This window comes from Phyllostomus hastatus, unplaced genomic scaffold, assembly GCF_019186645.2.
Source record: "Phyllostomus hastatus isolate PE091 unplaced genomic scaffold, TTU_PhHast_1.1 phas_contig_58, whole genome shotgun sequence".
In the NCBI taxonomy this organism is placed as follows: domain Eukaryota; kingdom Metazoa; phylum Chordata; class Mammalia; order Chiroptera; family Phyllostomidae; genus Phyllostomus; species Phyllostomus hastatus.
Genome location: NW_025333916.1, coordinates 994,158 through 1,019,545, shown reverse-complemented (window position 1 = coordinate 1,019,545; position 25,388 = coordinate 994,158). Strand labels below are relative to the sequence as shown.

At 36.0% G+C, this 25,388-nt stretch overlaps 1 protein-coding gene across 1 annotated transcript in view; it reads right to left on the bottom strand.

Annotated features, from left to right (window-relative positions):
* ST8SIA4 (ST8 alpha-N-acetyl-neuraminide alpha-2,8-sialyltransferase 4) overlaps positions 1–24,942 on the bottom strand; it is a 90,133-nt gene extending 65,191 nt beyond the window's left edge. The window contains exons 1-3 of the mRNA XM_045848235.1: positions 24,464–24,942; positions 16,270–16,401; positions 3,835–4,092 (exon numbers count right to left, since the gene is read on the bottom strand). Coding sequence (XP_045704191.1) covers positions 3,835–4,092; positions 16,270–16,401; positions 24,464–24,576 — 503 coding nt within the window. The 5' untranslated portion in view covers positions 24,577–24,942. The remainder of the gene's footprint in view (positions 1–3,834; positions 4,093–16,269; positions 16,402–24,463) is intronic.
* Between the last annotated feature and the right edge of the window lie 446 nt (positions 24,943–25,388).

The window sequence follows — 25,388 nt, the reverse complement described above, 5'->3', positions numbered from 1 at the left end:
TGAACTCTAAGTTCCTGAAATTGTACAGCATTCTTTAGATAAATCAATACACAGAGGGTGGATTTAGGGCAGAGATTTTGTAGAAGCAATTCTATCACTCTGTGGTCTCAGTGAGTAGGTAAATTGTAACAACCTAGGTAGAGAGAACTAGTTTATACAATCATCTCAGTTTCTATATTGGAAAACTAAAGAAAGTAAAGTATAGCATGCCACTTCGGCCAGTATCACTTACAATGAGCTATGCTTGCAGTCCTGGACCCTATCTTGGGTGACAGTTTTCCTGCAGCACTGAGATATCTCTATCTCTATCTCTCCCTCCCTCTTTCTCTTAATATCTTCCTAAAATGTGTTGTGTGTGACTCTAAAGATTAGTTATTTATTTAGAGTTACTGTGGAATATTTCACAGACATAAGGTAAAATTCTGAGTTTAAACAGTCTTATTCAGTATTGGAAGCATACCTATTCTCCTTTTAAAATATTTTGCAAGTCATTCTGCATTGAAATAATAGAGCTGTCCCATACAAAATATTTTACATTCACTATGTGTTTTCAGAAACTTCTTGTTTCAAAGGTTTTTCCTGACCCCACAAATCTCCAGGCCTCATTCAGGAGGGAATGCAGGAGTAATCATTTCTATAATTGTACTCCACTCATGACTGGCTTACTGTTGGCACCCACTAAGGTTTGTTGCCTTTAATAAACTACTGTAACAAGTTATTAGTACCTTTGAGATAATAATTTAGTGTTCACCTTTTACCAGATTATTTTCATTTTAAGCGACTATAAGAATAATTTCAAAGAAAGTGTTTCAATAAGTTGAATTATATTTAATGTGGTGCCTGTGTAGGGAAGAATTTTAGGGAATTATTTGTGGAGGCCTCTAAATTTACTGGTCCTATAAGTACTGGTATAAAGGAATGTTTCATAATTTTAAAAATCATATTTTTATCCTTTTGTCTACACACATCATTATAATTGCTGTTAGAAATGTAACTTCAGTCAACTGAGTATTTGGAATGTTTTCTATTAGTTAACAAAACAAAGCTATTTTTAGGCCTAAAATGCACTTGTCTTTACTTAAAAACACCATAGACATAGATGTTATTTGAAGAAAAGAAGAACTTATCCTAAAGAGGAAAATGAGAACATTGGAAATAAGAATATGCATCCCACAGAACATTCTTTTTGAATAAATCCTGGCCTGCACCTGCTCTGTGAATGCAGAAGCACATGAAGGAAAGTCACATCTTCCTCCCATTTCGAGGCAGTACAATCTGAGAATCAAAATGCCTGTCAGTGTAGAAATAGGTCCAATGAATAATCCTTAAATAATATTTTCCTTTTTGTCATTTACAACATGAATGAAACTTGAGGGTATCATGCTAAATGAAAAAAAAATAGTCTGAGAACTACAAATACTGTATAATAGCATTTATACATTAAATTTTAAAAAGCCAAACTTACAGAAATGAAGGTAGAATAATGGTTAGCAGGGGCTGAAGGGTGGAACAAATGACTAGATATTGGTAAGGTCATAGACATCAAGTTAAAAGGTGAATAAGTTCTGCAACTAATGCATAGCATTGTGACTTTAGTTAACAATACTGTATTATATGCTTGAAAGTTGCTGAGACTTTAAATGTTCTCATCACCAAAAAAATAGTTAGATATGTGACCTGAAGGAGGTGTTTAAATTGAAATATATGCATGTATAAAATCAACACATTGTACACCTTAAACTTACACAATGTTACATGTCAATTATATCTCAATAAGGCTAGAAAAATAAAATAGAATTTTCCTTTTATGCCTCTATTTCCTTTTCTTCTTAAAGAAGGTGGAACAAGGTATATAACTGATATGTGAATGTGAGAGTAAATCACATCAAAATAAACATTACAAGAGCTTTATCATCTTTTATTAATCTGTCCTATCAGAGAGGGTTATGGGTCAAGAGAAGGAAGATATTTTCAATTTGAGGGAGTGATTGACCACCCATGATTCTTTGCCTTGGCCAACCTTCTTTCCTTGCAGAAACAAGGCATTCGCTTCCTGGGGAACCATGTGCTACGTGTCTTGAGGGACGCACATATAAAAAATATCAACCAAGTGGACATAACACTAATATTTGAATTTAATTTTAAATACTTTTATTAAGAAAGAAAATTATTTCTCTCATTTTTCTTTTGTTTAGGTATTTATGTGTATGAGTCCTAGATTTTACAAATCAGTTCACTATTTAGTCACTCATTAGGTAACCAAAACCAGGCTTTGATTTTCATTTATTCATTTAACTTTAAGCAGCATGTAATGTTATTGACAAGGGCTCCTAGTCAGTGTAATACCTCACTGAAACCAGTATTTAACTGATGATACAAACAGCCACTGAGAGAGTATCCCATCCAGGAGAGAAAGTGCATGACACCGTATGTGTATGTGTCTGTAGCTACGTGGAACTACCATTACAGGCTAAATGTACAACATGGGCATTTTTCATAGGCTAATTGGAAAATACTTGTGTGGGATATTAAAAATACTTTTTTCCAAAACTCCTCTTTATAGGACAATAATGGCATTTACATGCCCCTTGCCCTTGTCCCCCAATAGAAAAACTATTGGAGCAAGAAATTTCTTTTGCATTTAATAATACATTCCAATATGTCATTTTAAAAAAAATAATACTTTATTCTTTGAAGGATTTTATCACAAAAATAAAGGTGAAGTTTAAAATATAATATTCAATGATGATTTTATCTAAAAATAATGCTTTGGTTTAAAAGTTAGAGGTCAACTTAACATAATATCTGTGTGAATCTCATCTTTGAGGGGTCAGTGAACTAACTATTTCCCTCTGAAAGCAGACCAGGCATAATTTCTCTCCTAACAAACTTACTAACTAAAGGGAAAAGTGGGAAACAAACTGGGAATCCAGGCTCTACATGCAGTCAACCATCAAAATCTGTAGCTACGCAGATACATGTACAATACATCTTTGCGAAGGTGAACAATTTGAAAGATTCTATGAACTGCTACTAAAATGTTAACAATTATGACCAATTTGATATTGATGGGAAACTGTTTTAAGGAATGATGAGGCTTTGGCTGAATTTTAAATCAGAAAATTCTTCTTGATGTTGTAGGGTAGAAGAAACACATGTACAATTACAAAGGCCACACATACTTGGGAAGGAAATGGTCTGGCTCACAGACAGTGAGTCAGAATGCTATGAGAAAGACAAGGGCTTTAGAAAGGGTGGAAATGTGGTCTTTGGTGTTGTGTCATCAAAGATGCTTATGTCCAGGAGGCTCAAAAAACTGAATTTCCCAAGTAGCAAGTATACAACAAAGATGGTCTTCCTGCCAAGATTATTTGTTTCCAATGATAAGTGGACTTTATAAAATTTTTCCTGAAAAATTAGAAACCCAATCCTGAGTTACATTTCCTAATATATATTTTAATCTATAATTCTAAATTGTATTGTTGGAAACTAGTAATAATGGACAGAAAAGAAAAAATTATTATGATAATTTTCATGCCTTCATAAAGATGTTTATCCTCATTTTTTGTACTTCTCAGTAAGATCGATCATACCACAGTTATACATCATACTATTGGTCACCTTTGTGTTCTTGTTAAGTAAGTTTTGATTTTATGTTTTAGGGTAAATGTAAATTTGGATACTACACATCAAAAGATACCATAGCAAATATTTGTTTGAGCTTTCAATAATCCTTAATATTAATGTTGAGTTAAAACATTTCTGCCAGTTTTGTAGTTCTAAATTAAAAGTCTTTGAAGAAATTGCTATCTTTAGAAAAAGAAGAAAGCTCACCTTATCACAAAATTATGACTGTCAATCTCCTTTCCACATCCACTATCTAGCAGAATGCCAGAATTTCCAACAACTGCACAGGTCTGAAATCTGCGGTTTTTCATGGGTGACACTTCAGGCAGGAGGCTGTGCAGATCTTGAGAAATATTCAGTGTCCGGCGCCTGTCAAGCACGTAGTGGATGACATCACCAGGCTTGAAACTGCTCTTGACCACTGAAACATCTCGCTCTGCATCAAGGAAACGAAGAATGTTCTTCCTATATTTGAAATACAAAGTGTCCTATTAATGACAACTTATCAAAGAACTGGTGACATCATTTACAAAGTACCATATGATGACATGTAAACTGGAAAATTACTAATTTTAAATTGCAAGTTGGTAATTAAAGCAATCAATTATATAGATTCTACAGGAAATAGAATATATATTTAAAGATAATTTGCACATAGTTTTTCAATGATTTTCTAAATGAATACAGTTTATACACTCATTTGTATTCACCCATTTGTAGAGTGAAAAAAGACCCTTTGTCTATCAGAACATACAGGAAAATTACTTCAGTAAATAAAATGCAATTGTCAGGACTTGACTTTGAATAATTAGATATCTTGTTGGCTTTAATTAATTTTCTATAGTAATCTATTTTGTTTAATATTGTCTAATTAAGGTGAATGGAAGTAACTTGATATTGTTTGGAATTACACTTTAATAAACTTTATTAAAATAATTGAGCTTTTCAAAGAACTTATATGCATTTACCCAAATTGTGTGTACATTATAATTACTTGAAGAGGAATAAAAACAATAATATGATGTGTATTAAAAAGCTAGCTACCAAGCTCGATCATCCAGGAAGTAAGACATCTACACTAGAGGAAAAGAGAGAACACTGGACTCACGGCAAAGATAGCTAATTGCTCCTTAGTGTTCTTTCTTCCCTTCTTCCTTTTAGTATTGAGTCTTCTAAGTTTTAATTGATCACATCAATGCTCACCTCGAACATTCCAAGTTTTCAAACCCAAGTGCATCTAGGTTTGGTACTGTGAGTCTGTTTTCTTAAACAGTGTATGAGTGAATCATGACCATGACTATATGAGAGAAAAATACATTTTCAACTCGTCTGAACCACTGCATTTTAAGGTCTTTTTTTTATGGAAGATTAGCCTACCCCATGACTAATAAAGAAATTATAAAAGATGTAAGACACTACATAAACATACATGCATATGCTAATTTTGATGATAACAAATGAAAAAAAAATAGATATAGTGGGCCAGAAAGCTGGTCACTTTTGGCATGACAAAGCAAAGCTCCTGATAAAACTGTTGTCCACAATAATTTGGGAATCACAGTATATATCTAACAAGCCTGTTATTCTTAAAGAATTGTTAAAAGTGTTTATATATTGTTAGCTCCATTCAGCAAGACCCTAGAAGATTGGTGAAGTGAGGCATAGAATAGCCAAATTGAAAGCTGAAATGAAAGGGAAAATCTCTAATAATAACCTATAATCTAAACTGTGTGAGAGTCAAGTAATTGGGACATCCCAAATGTTTCTGATGCCCCAGTGAGCAAGAGATGCAACTGTAAATCACAGCCATCCCAACAGCAAGATGGATATTGTCTTCCCATCTAAGTATATTTATTCCAAAGACTTAAGAATAGCTGCCATTACATGGTGGGAGTCAGAAGACTGAAGAAGTTGTGTTTAGAAGTTTTGTGGTGAGGTATTAGACCAGAAACTAATTACAAAGAAGTAACCCAAGAGCCTAATGAATTTTTGAGAATTGTATTGCCAAAGAGATTATAAACTTGTTTTACAAAGTCCAAGATTGCTTGATCCTTAATCTACCAAACATATACCAGCTACAAGCTATCTGAGAAAGCTCTTTTCTAGTAGTTTGAAAGTTGGATATTATTTACTAGTGTGCACTTATTGAAGCTTGTATTTTCAGAGCTAAAAACAATGTCATTATTATAAGAAGATATGACAGACATATTTTTCCTGTAGTGTTATTATTGTTTTAGCTCCATCACAACTCAAGCACTTTCTTACTGAGCACAAAATATGTCCTCCTTTCATCACTTCACCAAAAAGGCAATTCCCCAAATCACACTTATAAACCTGAATCATGACTAGCAAAGAGACATAGAAAAGAACTCATACATATCTTTCCTTTGATTTCTTTATTTAGGCTTGTTTTAAATAGGTCCCAGTTTAATATGTGGTATAATTAGAAAACAAGGTAATTACAAACTTTATTTTGTCAGATATTATATGGAATATATTCATCATCTTTGAAAAATAAAGTTTTGAAAACTTTTCCTCAGGTTTTCTGAGTACATGTCTTTTACCTCCTTATATATTGGAAAAAGAAATTGAGGAAGACACAAGTAAGTGGAAGCATATAATGTGTTTATGGATTAGACAAATTAACATCATTACAGCATCCATACTACCCAAAGCAATTTATAGACTCAACACAATTCCTATTACAATATCAATGATATATTTCATAGATGTAGAAAAAATATTCCAAAAATTTACATGATTCAAAAAAGACCCAAATAGCCTCAGCTATATTGAGAAAAAGAACAAAGTTGGAGGTATCACAGTATCTGATATCAAATTATATTATAGGGTCATTGTAATCAAAATAGTTTGGCATAAGAACAGGCATTTGGATCAATGGAACACAATAGAGAGTCCAGAAATAAACCCACATCTGTATGGTTGATTAATATTTGACAAGGGAGGCAAGAGCATACAATGAAGTAAAGACAGTCTCTTAAATAAATGGTGCTGGGAAAATTGGACAAGTACGTGTTGGAAAAGTACATGTGGAAAAATGAAACTAGATCACTAACTTATACCACTCATAAGGATAAATTCTAAATGGATAAAAGACTTAACTGTAAGTCACAAAACCATAAAAATCCTAGAAGAAAATACAGGCAGTAAAATCCCACATATCTCTCATAGCAATTTCTTTGCTGATACATTGCCTAAGGCAAGGGAAATAAAAGAAAAATAAACAAATGGAACTGCATGGAACTAAAAAGCTTTTGCAAAGCTAAAGAAACCATCAACAAAGAGAGCCCACTGCATGGGAGAACACATTTGCCAATGATACATCTGACAATGGTTTAATTATCAAAATATATAAATAATTTACACAAGTTAACAACAGAAAGATAAACAATCCAACTAAAATGGACAAAGGACCCAATAGACACTGCTCCAAAAAGGAAATATACTTGGCCAATAAACATGTGAAAAAAAATGCTCAATGTCCCTAATCATCAGAGAAATGCAAATTTTAACCACAGTGAGGTATCACTTTGCACCTGTCAGAATGGCCATCATCAGTCCTAGTGTGGCAATGCAGACTGGTGTAGCCACTGTAGAAACAGCATGGAGCTTCCTCAAAAAATTAGATATAGAACTGTCTTTGATTCAGCAGTCCCACTCCTGGCAACGTATCCTAAGAACCCTGAAACACTTATCAGGAAGAATATATTCACCCCTATGTTCACATCAGTGTTATTTATAGTAGCCAAGGTCTGGAAACTGCCTAAGTGCCCATCAAGTAGATGAATGGATGAAAAAGCTGTGGTATATTTACACAATGGAATTCTACATGGCTTTTTAAAAAAAAAGGAACTCTTACCCTTTGCAACACCATGGATGGACACAGAGAATATTATGTCAAGTGAAATAAGCTAGTCAGAGAAAGACAAATACCATATGACTTCATTCATGGGTAAAATCTAATAAACAAAATAAAGTGATGAATAAAATAAAATCAGAGGCATGGACACATGGAACAGACAGATCTCAGAGGGGAAGAGGGTGGGGGGAATGGAAGAGAGTAGTCAAACAACATGCATGCATATATGCAAAGTCCATGGACACAGACAACAACGTGGTGAAGGCTGGAAGGGGGAAAGGCAGGTTAGTGGAGGGAGGGAAAGGGCAGGTAAATGAGATCATCTGCAATAAGATCAACAATAAAAAATTAAAACAGAGAAAAAAGAAAAACTTTCCTCAGATTGTTGGAATATTAGGTTCATCACAAGTTATATCTGTACAGGAAAACCTGTATACCTTCCCTACAAATGAAATTTAAAAATTAATAGAAATACTATCAGACACCATAACAGTTCATTTTAACAACATATGAGTTATATGAGATTATATGAGAAGAGAATTTCTGGTGAATTCAGCAACTACAGGGCATGTGTACTGCAGAAAATTCAGAAGTCTTTCATGATGTTAAGCAAGTATGATTCTTAAAAATTAATAACAAGTGCAAGAGCAGGAATGCATAGAAATTTTTATATATACTTATGAACTATAATTTATTTCTTTGAGGGAAAAAAGTAATGCCTGGCACTTGTATTTCAACAATTTTTTTTCATTTCCTGTGAAAACGACAAAGCTGGCTCTAAAATAAAGACTGAACGGATGTGGTCAAATCACCAAACGAAGAGGTATTATCATTTTCCTTTGAACATAATGTGGAGGGGTTGCAGCAGATCTGTGAAGATGTAACTCACGAGCGGTGGCACGTTTGCAAGTACGAAGGGAATAGATGTCAGGTCCAGATTTGAAAGAAGACTCTAGAGCTTGGAAATCCCTTTCCTCATCAAAAAAGTTAACATTAAGTGCTTGTCAGCTGATTGCAAGATAGACTTTCTAATAACAGATAGAAAGCAGCAAAAATATTTTCAAGCACTAAGTCTTCTAAATTCCTGAGTATCAAAGGACATCTTTAATTATTTACTTAGGGAAAATTGATATAAAATTGGACTATTAGAGTTCAGAAATGTTTTGAAAGACATCATATTGTTCTTGGAAGAAAATAATGCTTAATGAGATAAATAATTATTAAATGCAGATGACACTATTGTCTATTTTCTTCCAATGTTGTTAGAGGCTCAACAATAGTTTTTTGTTTGTTTATTTAATACTAGTGATAAAAACAGTGAAAGTATTTTCCAAGACAGAATAAAAATACTAATTCATGTAGATTAATTAAAATATAAAAAATATAAGTTTTTAGGTAAAACTCAGAATGACTGTTAGGGTAGTATTCATTTTTTGAAACTGAGAGGGAGGGGAAAAAAAACCTTAAATGTCTGCAGTATATTCCTTTTCTTATATCAAACCAAACTTTCAGTTACTTGTTTAGGGCTTAAATCTATGGATGGGAAATTATCTAAGCTAAGATTCCTGACGTAGGATGTAAGAAAGACTGAAAATAATTACTGAATGAATATTTTGACTTCAGTGTTTAATTTGTTCTGTAAACAGTAAGAAAAGGTAAGTTTTTTTCCTTCCCAGAAGGCTACAGGCATTTTCTTTTATATTATAGATACAAAGGGCTATAAAAAGTTCTGTGAATTTGCTAAGTCTAGTTGTTCAGAATGTAGCAAAAAAAAAAAAAAAAGGAGAAAACCAGTGCTTCAGTATAATTACCTATATGTCATTGGAAACATGAAAAACTCTTGAACTTAGCTGGAACTGAAACAATTTATCACCAAAGAGAAAAGACATGCTTTTGCTCAGAAGATAATTGATATGAATGAAAATAGCATGTTAAACCAAATTACTTCAGAATGAGAGAGAGAGAAAGAAAACTCATTTTAACTTCTGGGCTCTAAAGAAACATGCATCAACAAAAGCTACTGTTTAATATACTGGCTGAGCCAGTACTGTACATCCTCATCTAATGTTGTGGAGAGGTTCTTAGAAACTGTGACTTTAAGGGAAAGAAGACATACAACAAAACTAATTTTGCCATAGACTAATTGACAAAAATGAATTAGGTTCCTACAATATATTTCTGCTCACAAAAACACCATTAAACTTCTAAGTTAAAACCCAAAACATTTCAAATATTAGACACTGAAATGAATGTGAGCTAAACATACATTTATGAAGGATGAATAAAAACAAGGAAGATAATTCTTTTCAGGGTCAGTTCAGGGTCACAGGTGACATGAGCCTTTCCTGGTTCCCTGAACAGGTCACCTTTGCATCTCAGGACCACTCGCATCTAAATCCACACCCACACTCAGACTGCGACAATGTGGACACCCCAGTTCACCTAACATGCAAGTCTCTGATGTGAGATAAAAGCAAAGGACCCAGAGAAAAGCCACAAGACATGAGGAGAACATGCAAGCTCCATAAAGACCCTGGTCAGTGGCTCTGGTCAGGGACTTTTCTCTCTCATCAGTATTACAATGGAACGATGTTGAATGAAACCACGTTATTTAAAGATCTGCTATACAAGTTTTCCTATATGTAGTCAAGTTATTGCCAGATATTTAAAGCAGGGGGTTGTATTTTCTGTGTGTGATAAACAGAACAACAAAAAAGATTCCTTATGTGTCTGTCATTTTGTGAACATAATGTAACTTCTGGAAACCAATTATATAAGCACACACCTAAGTTCAGCAACTGTTTTAATAAGTTAATAAAGTAACTGAAAGAACCTGAAAATATGTGTTTCACTTTCAGTGAGACTAAAAACGCAGTCATGAAGATCATTTTTGGTCAGGCAACACTGGCCTAAACTGAAAGGTTGGTTTAGACAGTTAAACTGACAGAAATAGATTCCATAACAGAAAATTTTCAACTGAATTTTCAACTAGAATTTCCCTTCCCTTTCAACAACACCCATCACTTGAAATAGCAGCTACAAAGTCTCAGAGAATTAATTTACTGAACAAAGTTTTCACTTATGAAATGTTAAATATAGCTAACATTACCAGGTGCCACTCTTTCTTCTCTGTAGGTTTCTTGTCAACAACAAACATATATGTTGTGTCAACTAAAATTTAATGTAAGTGACATTGCTGACTCCATCAGCAAGTATTGTGAGACAAATCCTACAGTTGGAAGGCATCACAAGTTGAGAAGCAAATTAGTTTATTAGCAGTCAGGCTTTGCAAACTTTTGACTCCAAAGAGCACTGAATCAATTCAATCATTACATGGTTTATTAAAAAGAAAAAAAGTTTAAGAGTGCCAAGTGTTTCATTATGCCTACAAAGAGCAGAAAGAAAGAACACACATTTTTGTTGTTTTTTTTTTTGTCTCAAAAGATTATTTTAGTGAGCAACATGCCTCAGACAGAGTTCTAAATGAACATAACCTGTCTCTTGTTCAGGCTTCCCAGCTTAGGGTTCTCTGTGGTACCAAATGAAAGGATAAAAGTGTCCCAAAATGCTTAAAGAAACATACTTTTTAGTTTAGTTTACACCTCTAGTGGCCATTTAATATTTGACTCAGCATTTGGTAATGTTGGATGCATAATGTATTTTATTATTTTAATGTATAAAACTACTGTTTACTTCATAAATATGCATTCAATGGTATACATTTTATTATTAAAGGACAGTTTTCCAATTAGGCAGGCCTGACTTTGAAGCTTGACTATGCCACTATGAAGCTGTGTGACTGACGATATGTTCTACTGGTTCTTACTGAACAAAGAAAGTAGAAGTGTTTGTGAAACTTTTTCTAAAGAAAATCAAAGAGGGGAGGTGAGAGGTAGGGTGGTGGAAAAAAGGAAAGGAATTAGTCAAATACCATGTATGCATGACCCATGAAAATGGACAATGGTGTGGGGATGGCCTGGGGGAGCTGGAGGTGCTGGGTGGAAGGGGGCAAAGGGAGAAAAATTGGGACAAATGTAATAGTATAAATAATAAAATATAAAAAAGAACATAAAAAAAGAAAATTCTATGCAGCAGAAAGAAAAAAGGAGCTCCTACCCTTTGCAACAGCATGGATGGAGCTGGAAATTTTATGCTTATTATGCTAAGCAAAATAAGCCAGGCAGTGAAAGACAAATACCATATGATCTCACCTTTAACAAGAACCTAAACAACAAAACAAAGAAACAAGCAAAATATAGTCAAAGACACTGAAATAGAGGACAGGCTGACAGTGACCACAGGGGACAGCAGAGGGAATTTCAGGGGAGAATGGGAAGCATTTACAGGAACAGATTGAAAGGACACATGGACAAAAACTAGCAGGGGGTGGTAATGGAAAGGAAGTGGGGAGGGATGGGTGGGTGGGCTGGAATGGGAGTGGAGGGCAGAAAACTGTACTTGAACAATGATTAAAATACAATAAAAAAAGAAAATCAATGATGCAACAGCAAATTCATTTTTACAGATTAGAGCATTTAAATTTGCAGTTATGTTTAGTTGACATTCTAGCTTTTTCCATTTAGAAACTTTGATATATCGTAATACTAAGAGTTGAAAATATTTTTTCTGACTGATTATTACATGTTTAATCTGTCCAGATGAGCAGCTGAGCTCATACATGTCTATACATCTACATTTGGTATTGCCATTCTTTACACTTCTGTTCAACACATAAAAAATAAAAAAAAAAGACAAATAAGAAACAACTTAAAGATGGAAAAAACAAAATCAAGTCACAAATGTTGGACACAACCAAATGATACCTTAGTATAATATACACAGATTTACTTACAGCATCTTAAATGTGTTATATCTTAGCTTACAATAATAAATAAATAATAAATTAGTAATAATAAAATCAAACCTTTATCCAAGCTAATTGTTTTAATTATGAAGTTAGCTATAGAATGAATAAATTCCCCTAAATCATGATGAACCTTCAAAGTGCAATGACCTACTAGATGAAACCATCTCTCTTGGACAAATCCCCAAAGGTACAGTTTTTTGATGAATATATATGAATCTACTCTTGATAGATGCTTACAAAAGTAGCAGAGTACATATAGAGCTGAAAGAATGAGTGATAAAAAAAGAAAATCATGTCTATAAATATAAGGAAAATAATTTATCTTCAGTGACTGTTTTACATTTTAATGCAAATAGATAAATAATTTATTAAGAATGTCACAAGAGTGTTATAAGTTTAATGGAATTTTTAAAATAAAAAAGGTTTGTAAGCACAATTCATTCATGTAAGACAAAAAATGATTAATTGTACTGTGTTAATCAAAAAACTACAGTATTCATTTTTTAAGTCCTCACCCAAGGATATGTTCATTGATTTTTTTTTGAGAGAGAGAGGAAGGATGAGAGAGAGACATCAAAGAATTTTGAAAACACCTGTAAAGCATGTCACACCCACTCACTGACACAAAGTAATATGGTTCTTCATAAATGCTATAGATTGGAGAAAAAAACAAAGAAAAAATAATCCAAAATACTTTACAATTAGTTTCCAGTATGACTTTTAAAAAGTTAAGCTAACAATAAGACATTTTTGTATTCTAAATTTTTTATTACAAGTGTTAAGCTGATTAATAATCACTAGTCACCACTGCTATAAGCAATTATAATTTTAATGGACTGTTTGCATGTTGCACAATAATGGTTTTACAAATTATTATTTTGCTGTAAGGAAATGACAACTTCATGTGCATTGTTCAATATTTGTTCACTGTTTTATTGTTTATTTCTTCATCTGTTAAGGAGAACCATATGAAAAGAATACTAATATTTCATACATATTAATCAGCTGTTATAATTGAAAATAGATCATCCTCCAAGATATTAATGCAATTCTCATTAATTTGTAAAATTGAAATAATGAACTGCTTGGATTAATTCACCTTTAATACCTTTAGCTTGAATATCTTAAAAATAGCAAAACATACCACTGTAATCTCATGCATATCTACAGTATTCATTTTTTAATCCTCTCACCCAAGGATATGTTTATTGATTTGAGAGAGAGAGAGATGGATGTGAAAAAAAAACGGGGATTAGTTGCCTCCTCTACTCACCCTACCAGGGATTGAACAACAACCTAGGTGTGAGCCCTGACTGGGAATGGAACCTGCAACATTTTTCTTCACAGGATGATGCTACAACCAGCTAAGCCACCTGGCCAAAGGCTACAGTATTCACTTCTGTATAGATACTAGGACAGCATGACCAGATATATTAATTTAGCAATTGCCAATTACTTATTTAATTTACTTGTTAGATTTTATTTTATCTGATACATTACACAGCATGTCTAATATATTAATTAAGCTGTTATAATTTCTTATTTTACTCTGCTTTCTTCCATTACTTTCTATTACCTGATCTGCGTAGCCTTGTCTAATTGTCCCCCTTTTGCCAATCACTCAATTTTAAAGGTCTTGTTGAGATATCCTTATAGACTAAATATTTCCTTTTTATTTATTCATTTATTGTTAATATCATTGGAGTGACATTGGTTAATAAAATTACATAGGTTTAAGTGCAAAGTTCTATGATACTGCATTGTGGGTTTACCACCCAAAGTCATACCTCTTCCATCAGTCAAAATATATTTGACCCCTTCTACCCTTTATGTGCTCTCTCACTCCTCTTTCCCTCTGGGAACCACCATACTGTTGTCTGTGTCTATAAGATTTTGTTTGTTTATGTGTCTTAATGTTCATTTGTTGCTTGCAGTTTTATATTCCACATGTGATTGAACTCATATAGTTCTTGACTTTTTTGGTCTGACTTATTTTGCTTAGTATGATATCCTCAAGACCCATCTACGTTGCAAATGGCAGTATTTCATCTTTCTTTATTGCTGAACAGTGTTCCATTGTATGTATGTACTACATCTTCTTTATCCACTCACTTATCAAGGGACACTTCAGTTGTTTCCAAGTCTTGGCCACTGTGAATAATGCTGCAAATATTTCCTTTTATAATAACCCGTATTTCTCTCTTTACAATTTACCTCCAAGAAATATGAATCCTTACTCTGTTCTAAACTAAACCACACCTGTATTTTTGAGCACATCTAGTCCAACATCCTGTAGCTTTTTTCCTCATAATTATCCATCTCATATAGGGTTTCTAAAATCAAATGTGGGTATAAAGGTGTGAGAGAATGCGGAAGGTATTAGACAGGTGTCATGAGAGAAGGGGAACGCAGGAGTAAAAACATCAACCTGGAGAGCCCGTGCCTAGTGTTTGCTTCAGCCAGACAGTTCTGAAGGGGGGTCAGAATTGTCAAAGTTTTCCATTTTTCAAGACTAATAAAATCTTTATTTTCATAAAGAATCTCCTAATTTTTAACATTGGCTTTTTTCCCTATTCAGTTGAAATGAATTTTGCTTTGCTTATCACATTCTATCAAAGACACCAATTTATAAACTTTGTCATCAGATTCTACTTATGTTCACTACTTGTACTCCACCTACCCATATACAATGCTCTCCCTAAGTTAAAAGCACCGAACATAACACCACTTGATAAAACTGTGATTTGATACCATTTTCTCTTTCTAGTCACTGCCAAAACTTTAACACCAAATATTCTAACCATTCCTACATTTGCCTGACCCATCTCTTTAATTTCCAGATATTGTTTCAAGTATATTTCAACATATAATGAGTGCTGTTGCTGCCATTAATCCTATGAATTGCTATGCATACTCTAAATATGAGTGTATATATGCATCCTTTAATTTATTGATAATCTAAATTATACATGGCTCTAATACAAGAAGTGAGTAGATAGAAGCCCAAACATATCAGCAACTAATCCTCTTAATCACTAACTACACTTAAAAAATCTGTATTAATATACAATAATTGAATAATTAGCATTTTGCCAATACTAGACATATTTAATTATTTTGTTGCATAAAGGATGGTTATTCTCTTGAACTTTTAAAAAGAATTCTGATTTAATAAAAAGCTCTTATTAAAATCTACCAACCAACACAAAAAGTAACTTAGAGAAAAATTATCTGTTTGCTTTTCCCATAATTAGGAAGGTCGAGCCCTACCTTTCATTCAGTAATATGATTATAATTGAAGAAAATAAGGTATAATGGACATATGCAGGCACCAAGTTTGATTTCAAGAGGTTGTTTCAGCTAAATGTTACAAAGAATAAACCTGTACTCTATAAAGTTTATTTTCTGATTTTTACCTGTTTTGAATATAAATACTGAGACTTCGATTATAGGAGCTCACATAGAAATGCCCATTGATAGATTAAGTCAAATTTATATATAATTGTCAGCAAAATAGGATTCTATGGGTTCTATTTCTATCTAGTGTTAAAAAACTCAAGATCAGTATGAAGACTTAATACAGAAGTTAAAGGTAATTCTCAAAATATATGGCTATCCAGAGTAATTGAGTGAAGAAAAAAAAGTATGTTAAATATTAGTACTCACTTAAATATCTTATTCCATTAGTATAAAGACAATGTATTCAAACTCACACATTCATCCTTAAACTCCTGACTGTATAATGATTTCAGTTTTATGGTTTCATATTCTTAAATGAATATCATTTAGTAGAGCTGTTTAACTCATATTAAAGTATTCATACTTAAAGTATAAATTAAGCATTCAATGTAAGTCTGCCAAGCCCCATGTATTCTGCCTTATTAAAGAAACTCACCTTATCTCCAAGACCAATGAGGAATTGATTTTCCAACCTTCTACAGAGTGCTGGAAGATTGAAGAGCCAGCCTTTCGAATGATTTTATCAGAACTATTGACAAGAGATCGACTCAAACACAGTTCACCATCTCTGAAACAAAATAAAATGCCAGCTTTGTGAAAGTAAGAAGCACTCTAAGTAGCATAATACATCATTTGATTTATATTACCAGTGAAAAATTATAATACAACCTTTTCTACACGTTACAAGAAGAGATATGACCATGATAAAAAGTATTACAAAGGTTGAGTGAATATGATTTTATCGGGACAATTATCTTGTCCCGATAAAATATAGCCAATTTCATAAGGAGAAAAAGGCTTTGACAGCAAAGGAAACCATCAACAATACAAAAAGGTAACTTACTAATGGGAAATGGTATTTGCAAACCATACATCCAATAAAGTGTTAATACCCAAATATATAAAGAATTCTTTCAACTTAACAAGCCAAAATAACCCAATTTAAAAATAGGCAGAGGATCTGAATAGATATTTTCCAAAGAAGACATATAGATGGACAACAAACATATGAAAATATGTTGAACAGTACTAATTTTTAGAGCAATGAAAACCAGAACCTCAATGAGATATCACCTCACATCTGTCAGAATATCTATTATCAAAAGGTAATAAACAACAAGTGTTGGAGATGATGTTGTGAAAAGGGATCCCCTTGTATACTGTTGGTTGGATTGTGAATTGGTATAGTCACTATGGAAAATAGTATGAAGATTCCTCAAAAATTAGAAATAAAACTATCATATAATCTAACTATTCCACTTTTGCATTATTACCCCCAAAATATGAAAACACTATCTTGAAAAGATATACAAGTTGTGTCCAGAAAGTATCCATCCATATAATATGTAAAATAAGGACATTTATTGATAAAGATACAAGATACAAGAAACTTAGTACATAGGACAATGACAGCTCAGTCCCCTTAAAAGTAGGCACCTTGGGACCTCACACAGTTCTCCTAATCACCATCAGCTGCCCTGTTATATTTTCCTGAATCTCATTGACAGTCTGAAATCTCTTTCCTTTCAAAGGTGATTTTAGTTTTGGGAAAAACCAGAAGTTGCAGGATGCCAAATGTGGGTTAGAGGGGGGCTGAGTCACCTGGGTGATTTGATGTTTCACCAAAATATTCTGTACAAGATGTGATGCCTAAGTGGGTGTGTTGTGATGAAGGTGCCAATCAACAGGTGCCCATAGCTGAGGCCTTCTGATTCATCCAAATAGTTTCTGCAGAGGAATTTTCAACTTAATGCAAAATCTGATGTGGATTTGTTGCTCTACTCAGTCATTCTGAATGCCATGGCCACACAGTACACATGCTCACTCAACGGCATCTACCATCCCTACTGACTAGTACAGTGAAGTCATCATTATTCATGTCTGTGCATTCCAGTGCACTCTCCAGTGCACTCATGTATGTGCATTCCAGTGCAGTGATGGTTACACTGATGTTCTGCAAACCATTCTCCTTAGGTTAACAATGGTTGAACTTTTTCTGGACAGACCTCCTATGCACCCTTATGCTCATAGCAGCATTATTTACAAATATACATAAAAATATCCTAAGTGCTAAGTGTCTATTCACAGATGAATGGGTGAAGAAGATGTGATACACACATATAAACAAACACAAAATTAAATACTACTCAGCCATAAAACAAAGATAAAAATCTCGTCATTTGTGACAGCATGGATGGATCCTGAAGATATTTTGCTGAGTGAAATAAGTTAGATGGAGAAAGGCAAATGCCCTCTGATTTCACTCATGTGTGTAAAGAAGAAAACCAAAACAAACAAAAAATAAAAACAAATTCGTAGAAGGACACAACAAATTGGTATTTACCAGATGGAAAATGGGTGGGGGTGGAGTGAAATGAGTAAAAGAGGTCAATTGTGTGGTGACAGATGGAAACTAGATCTTCGGTAGTGAGCATGCTGTAGTGTATCCACATGTTAAATTATAATAAAATACACCTGAAACTTATATAATGTTATAAACTAATATTAACTCTCATAAACCAATGTTACCTAGGTAAAAAAAAAATAAGAATCCTGAAAAAAAGGCCTTTGTGGCATTTAAAGAAAAAAATTCTCATCAAAGCTCTGCTCCCCTTTAGCCCACCCCTACCCACTGTGTTCAGACCACAGATATAGGACGTTAGGCCACTTCTGCATCTGTGCACTTGAGACTCCCACAATTGTGATTCTATTTTCACAGAGGGCACATAGACATAATGGAAAGAGCTTTTGTTTTGGAGTAGGAAGACCTTGGAATATCAGGTGATCTGGACATGTTGGTGATTCTATCACTTGCTAGCCTGCATGACCTTGGACAATATTTTCTTTCTAGGCCACTAAGCCCTTATTTTACCTTGAAAATTTCAATAACATTATTTAATTTGCAATGACTTTGTGAGGATTAAGTGGGACTCTGAATGTGAAAGTAATTTATAAAGCAGTATTGATGTGTTAATTTCTAAAATTACTGCTGCCTCACCCCAACAAAAGACACTTTCCTGATGGTGGTGGTGAGGAAACAGAGATTGTAGTGGGGAGAAAATTCACTGAGTAGACATTATTACTGGTATTTTCTATCACACATCAAAGAAATCAACCATGCTACTTCCCTCAATCAACAGTGTCAGTCAAGTATGCCATGTAGCAGGGATATTCAACATAATGATAGTGATAGATGCCTATGACCGCATTTATGCCATTAGAATATCATTAATAGATGAACTAATTGAACTAGTACTTTCTTGGCATTTTATAGGTGTAAACCCAGACTTAGAGAATCTAAAAGTCACTTGCTAACGGCATAGCCCTTTTTAAATCTGCAATTATTTCCTTACATATTATCTTTTTTTTAGAATTTCAAAAATATAATTAAAAAGTAACATGACTATGTGCTCAATCAGAAAGTTTAAATGTGTTTATTATGTAGGCAATCCTTTCCCTCATCAATGGAAACACTGCTTGTGTAACAGCTGTTAGATGAATTCTGTAATTGGAGGCTTATAGTTTGGTATTTGGGTCTGCATTCTTTTTTAAACATGTACTTCCAGTTTGAAGCAATTCAAAGCATCACATGCAACTACTCTCTGTAAAATTTAGAACTCAATAAAAATTAATATTTAAACAATCTTACTGATGAAAATGATACATTGATGTGCTTACGCATAAGTAATAATAATCATTTTTAGAGGTCATACAGGATGAATGAAAACATTTGAAGCAATTTACCACTCAGTGGCTGAGAAGTCTATTTTTATATTACATTTCTAGTGATAATAACTACATGTGAATGAAACTGTGGATATATACAGAATTTAACCTTTACACTTGGAGGTATGCCTTTAAGAGTATGACATAAGCTCTCACCATTTCTAGGGGTAGGGGTCTTTCTAGTCTTCATCTTGTTAATAACTGACCTGTTATATCATTTTTTCTAACCACAGATTACTATGATTATGGCAATTATTTTCATCACCAGTAAATTTTTATAGGAGAAGTTAAAAATATACACAGGCTGACATTGTTCAAATACCCATGGAAAATTGTTTTACTGGCATAGATACTGATACATTTTTATGTGGCAGAATGATTGTTATGATGTACCCAGCTGTATAGAGCTATACAGAGCTTTATAGAGCTTTTTTCACAGTAAAAAAAAACTTAGATTTTTAAAAGTGATTTAAGTTTAAATCAGTTTTATAGTAATGAAATGCTACTATGCTGTTTGAATTATTTGCACTGAACTGATGATAAGTCAAATTTCAGGGCATTTTTTTATCACTGGAAAGGACTTTGAATGAAAAAAGCTACAACTAGTTAATTTCTTGGAGTCAGTGAAATTCCTGTGTGTGCTTAGTGCATGCGAGGCTCTGGAGCAAATTTCTTTGCATAAAGTTAAATGGATCCCAAGAGATTTTTCACTAGTGACCTTGGTAGCATTCTGTTTTAGAAAAGGCTTTTCCTTCCTGTGAATACAAAGCATGAAGGATGTTACCACCCCCTCTACTAGTTTCTGATTCCATATCAGACATAATTACTTAACAGCTACACTGAAAACATTTCTTGCATTCTTGCCATACATATAGGAAGATTCAACATGTACTTTTATAGGAAAATTATAAGATACATCAAGGAAGTCATGCACACAAAGCAATATATCTTATAAAGTATTCCTGCTTATATGGAACTAAGAGAAACCCTCTTACATATTCATCTATGCAATACTAGTGACATAAAGCAATCAATAGTTATGTTATTAATATTTACAAATTTTTTCTATTTGAAATATGAGTTGTCAGGTATCACTTTAATTTGTTCTATTAATTCTACAGTATATTAAAATATGATTAATTTTGTTTTATGAAATTAGATCCTAAAAGCACTGCATTTACCCACTCTGAGAAACTCTTTATGACTTGTTTTGGAATGACTATATCTCCTTTGGACTAGGTTAAATTTCCTCATAATAAAATACTTTTTAAAGCCATTTAAAAGAAAAGAACTTGCATCCAACTCAGCCTGAACCCAAACAGTAGGCACATTTCTGTTTTAATTACCTGTGTCAAACAACTAAAAATAAAGATGACAGATGTACTACCTTAACTTACTGCTTTATGGTTTTTGCAGAGTTCCAAATGTAACATATGAAGTAAAGCACAGGTTCCCGGTTTTCTGATTTATGAGAGTGTATTCTATCATAGAACAATCTGGAAGTAACTTTGCTGACAATGCTAATACTCTAAGAATGAATGCTTATCTTCACAGTCAGTTCTGTCATAAGTTTCAGAACTAATACTAGTAAGACAACATAAGGTACACAGTCAAATGAAAAAGATGTCCAGATAATAAAATAATGTAATTTAATGTCTCATTTGTGGTCACCAGGGAAATAGTACGTGGCAAATTTTAAGGAATAGCAAACAGAACAAATGTTTGTATGATATTAAAGTTTCTGTTATACTCTCAAATACTTTATCTCATTAAATAAGCATACCCACATATTTTTACCTGTAGGACACTTAACAAATTTCCAATTACACCCAAATAGCACACAAAGAGCCAGTGAAATCATGGGCTAATTGCGAGGCAAGTGCCATTTTTCCCAAGAAAAATGTCAGTCAAGAGTAGACCACTTCATACCCCCAATGCCCTTTAAGTTCAACTTTATCAACCGGTATCATGCCAGGCAATTCATAGGTTTGCATGGAAGGAAATATCAGTTTTAAATGTCTAGTAATTACTAGATCTATTCTCATACAGTCCTTTATAAAAACCATGCTGCTGGTATTCCTGTGGACACAGGAGAATGTGGATGGCTGGTAGGGAAGTTGTGTTGGTGTTCTCTTTCCTTCTGACTGGAATGACTGCTCGATATTGTGTAGGAGATTAATACTGTGTAGAAGTGATTGTAGATGGGACCTTCAGTTAAGAGAAGCAGAAGCCCAATAGACAGAGAAACTGTCTGCCTATTAAAACATGGTATAGCAGAGAAGCTAAACGTGAATCTAGGGGGATGTTCTAAAACATGAGCAATGTGGAAGGCCCTTAATTGAGGCCCTGCATGCCTACTGCCCACTCAGAAGGCATGCAGTGCCCCCCAAAGGTCAGAGACTGCCTCTCTTACCTCACTTGTGAGTACTGGCCTGGGCCCTGGGGCCAAAACTCCATTCTAGTTTACTCATCTCTAAACTAGACTTTCCACGCGGCTTGAGTAGAGTCAACAAGATGATCGTTTGATGAGTCAACTCCTCCACCAGAAGCACTATTCGGGAATTGAAATCGTGAACTAATAAGCACAAGCTTTTCCGTTGAACGTTTTATGCTGAGTGAAGACTGGCTGTACTCACATTGCTCTCCGCAGCTCCAACTCCCCATCTCGGGGAAGAGCCCGTGGTGGCCCACCTAGGACACCACGCTGCACTAACAAACGCGCAACGCCGGCAGCCTGCTCTCTGCCTAGTCGCACACACCTGTAATTGCGGGTTTTAATTAAGGAGGTGGAGCTCAGTGCCGGCTGAGCAGGAAAAGTGATGTTCTTTTAAGGGTGCCTCACCCTGCAATAAAGGCATCGCCCCCATCCCCACCCTCACTCATTCTTCCACTCTCACTCCCAGCTCTGAAGAGGAAAGCACAGACCTGGAGCACACCTCGCTTCCTGGTGATAACTCCAGCGCTCCCCCCAGGCTTTTTCAGGGGGAAGGGAACAAACTGCAGCTCAACCCGAAAAGGGTGCGAGCCAAATCCAGCCTTGCCAGCCTAACTGCAGCGCTGGTGCCTTCCCGCCCCCTCTTCCCCAGCGCTCTGGGCAGCCCACTGGCTCGCGGTGTCCCGCGAAGGGCCACAGGAGCAATGTAGCCCCTGAAATGTGGAGCGTCCCAGGTTTGTTATTTCCCTGGAGTGACTCGACTCGGGTGCGCACTTCCTTCCTGCTTGCCTGTTTTGGGAGGCCCGGAGGGGGCATTTTGGCAGCTAGTAGTGCCTTCTCTCGCTTCGCTCGTCCCGCCCACTACTGCTCTACAGCTAGCGAGCTGCGGGCCCGAACCCTCGGAGTCCTGGCGAGGCTTGGCGGCTTTGTCTTGGCTCAGGCTTGTCTCCGGAGCCCACCAGCCCGGAAGCGAACAAAGAGCCTCGACCCCCACTCCCCAGCCTCCGCCTCTCCTCCACGCGCCGGTTCATCACCTCCCCAAAGACCCCTTTGTCTGCCTGGGAAGCGCAGGTCTGACGGGGATGCCCTCACGCCCCGCCCAAAACCCTTCTTTTCTGACTGTTGAGCTAGGTCACATTTGCAACCCACCCACTTCCAATGTAAACGACCTCATAGAGTTCGGCATTTTCCCCCCAGAATAGACCATATATAGATTTGTTGATGCATAACGACCATCCAGGCCATTCCTTACTAGCTTTTTCATTCTGTTCCAGTTCCTTTCGACTGTACTTACTGCTACCTCAGTTTTCTATAAAACAGCAGTTCCTTCTGTAAGGATAAGCCTGTGACTTGCTCGACTGAATGCTCATCACTTAGGGAGGAACAGTAATATTAACAAATGGAGTGCATGAAGTTCGTGTGCTTTTTCACGTTTTAGCAGTCCTATCTCTCTCTCTCTCTCTCTCTCTCTCTCTCTCTCTCTCTCTCTCTCACACACACACACACACACACACACACACACGCAAAGATTCTAACTTCGTTTTCATAAATGCCAAGGAAAATAAAAACCAAGCAGGCATCTCTGCCACTGTGGAGTTTCCGGTAGCGGACGCCTCCGGATGAGGGAGGATTTCCAAAAGAGGACTTTGAACACAGTTGACAACCAGGTTCACATCCTCAGAAAACGCTTCCAAGCCATGTAAGCAATACAAAGTTGCAGCCACCCCACTGGGTAAACTTCAAAGACATCGAGGCCAGGGGCAAGGAGGAAGGAAGTGTGATATTTAGAGAACTCACTGGGGTGGGGGGAAATTTTGAACTTATCTAGATAAAAAAAAGGCAGAAATGTAGACTGTGAAGAAGATAAAGTACCCAGTTTCTAAAATTGTACCCATGGCACCCATGCGTTTTAACCATGGAAGAGCAAATAAGGAAGTATCCTTGGTTGTACTGGAGTTTCTAATTCAAACTAAGATACACAGATCTACCCCATGCCAAAGAAGAGTAAAGACAGGGTGGAGACACATTTCCTGCTTTCTGGGCTTTAACTTCAGCCCTACCAAAAGCCAGTTTTCTCTAGCATCTCTAGAATGATAAGGTAGAGAAAGGAGGGCAACCAGATGGTGGATAAAGACATCTTGCTTGAGTTCTGCCCGCGGATTAAAAAGACAAGGGCACACGTTCTTTGTTGACACTTCTGCGGTGACTTCCCCTTTGGAGTACTAGCCCAGCGTCAACACAACTGTCACTGCCACCAAACAGCAGCAAGTTGAACTCTTACTGGGAACATGCCTAGAGAAGCACACACACACACCTTAACAACTGCCTTTGTTATTTAATCCACGAGACTAAACACACGCAAGCTCATAGGAACATACATGCTATCCCAACCCTCACTCCATTGTCTATATTCACATTTCATTTATGGCTTGACTTTTTGTCATATCCTGAAATGAAGCTTTGCATTTACCCGATGAGTTGTGTCTCCTGGTGCTCCTCAGTTCTTGCTATTTCTTTTGTCTTATAAAAGATCAGGAGCAGACTTATGGTGCAGATCGTCCACCTCTTCCGAATGGAGCGCATCTTGGGTGCCCAGGAAAGTAGCGGTTGCCCCAGATCTCGCACCTTCTCTGGATATAAAAGCTCCTCTTTTGGGGACACAGTCGCGGGAGGTGGGGGTCGGAATCTGTAAAACGCGAGGACAGCGTGGAGCCGGGATCTCAGGAGCAGGTCACCAGGGTCCTCTGCGGCCACGCTCACACTGGTGCTCGAGCGCTGCCCAGCGCTCTCCCTCGCGGTTCGTGCCAGCCCTGCCAGGTCGGTCCGAGCTGCCTCCCCTAAGGCTCAGGTTTCTTTAAAGACGAGACACCGTGTGCTTTGAAGGTGACGGCCGCTTCTGCAGCTGGGTTCGGGGTCGTCACTGGCCCTTCCTTTTTCCTAGCAGGGAAATGATGAGCAAAAACAGCCAATCAACGCACTGAGGAGGCGGAGGCTGCTGTTGCCTTGCGTTGCTGGAGGCTGCTCGGAGAGTAACCGAGAGTAACGTTGCCGGGTCTGCCTGCACGGGGCTGGGAGAGGAAACATACAAGCTCATAGTCGTAGACACACACACACACACACACACACACACACACACAAGCTCACAGGAACCACCACTCCTACACTATGGGGAGAGCTCACTACTACAGGAGGGAGTCAGGCGGCTTTCTGAGAACACCCGAAGCGTCAGCTCCCTGGACAGGGTAGCGCAGAGATAGCCTGTCCGCATCAGCATAGAGCGAGCACTTCAGCTGCGGACACATTAGAGACGAGTGGTGGTGGAGAAATTCTACACATAGAGCTGGTAGCGCATGGAAAGAAAGGTCGCTTCTTCCAAGCACCTTTGCTATACATAC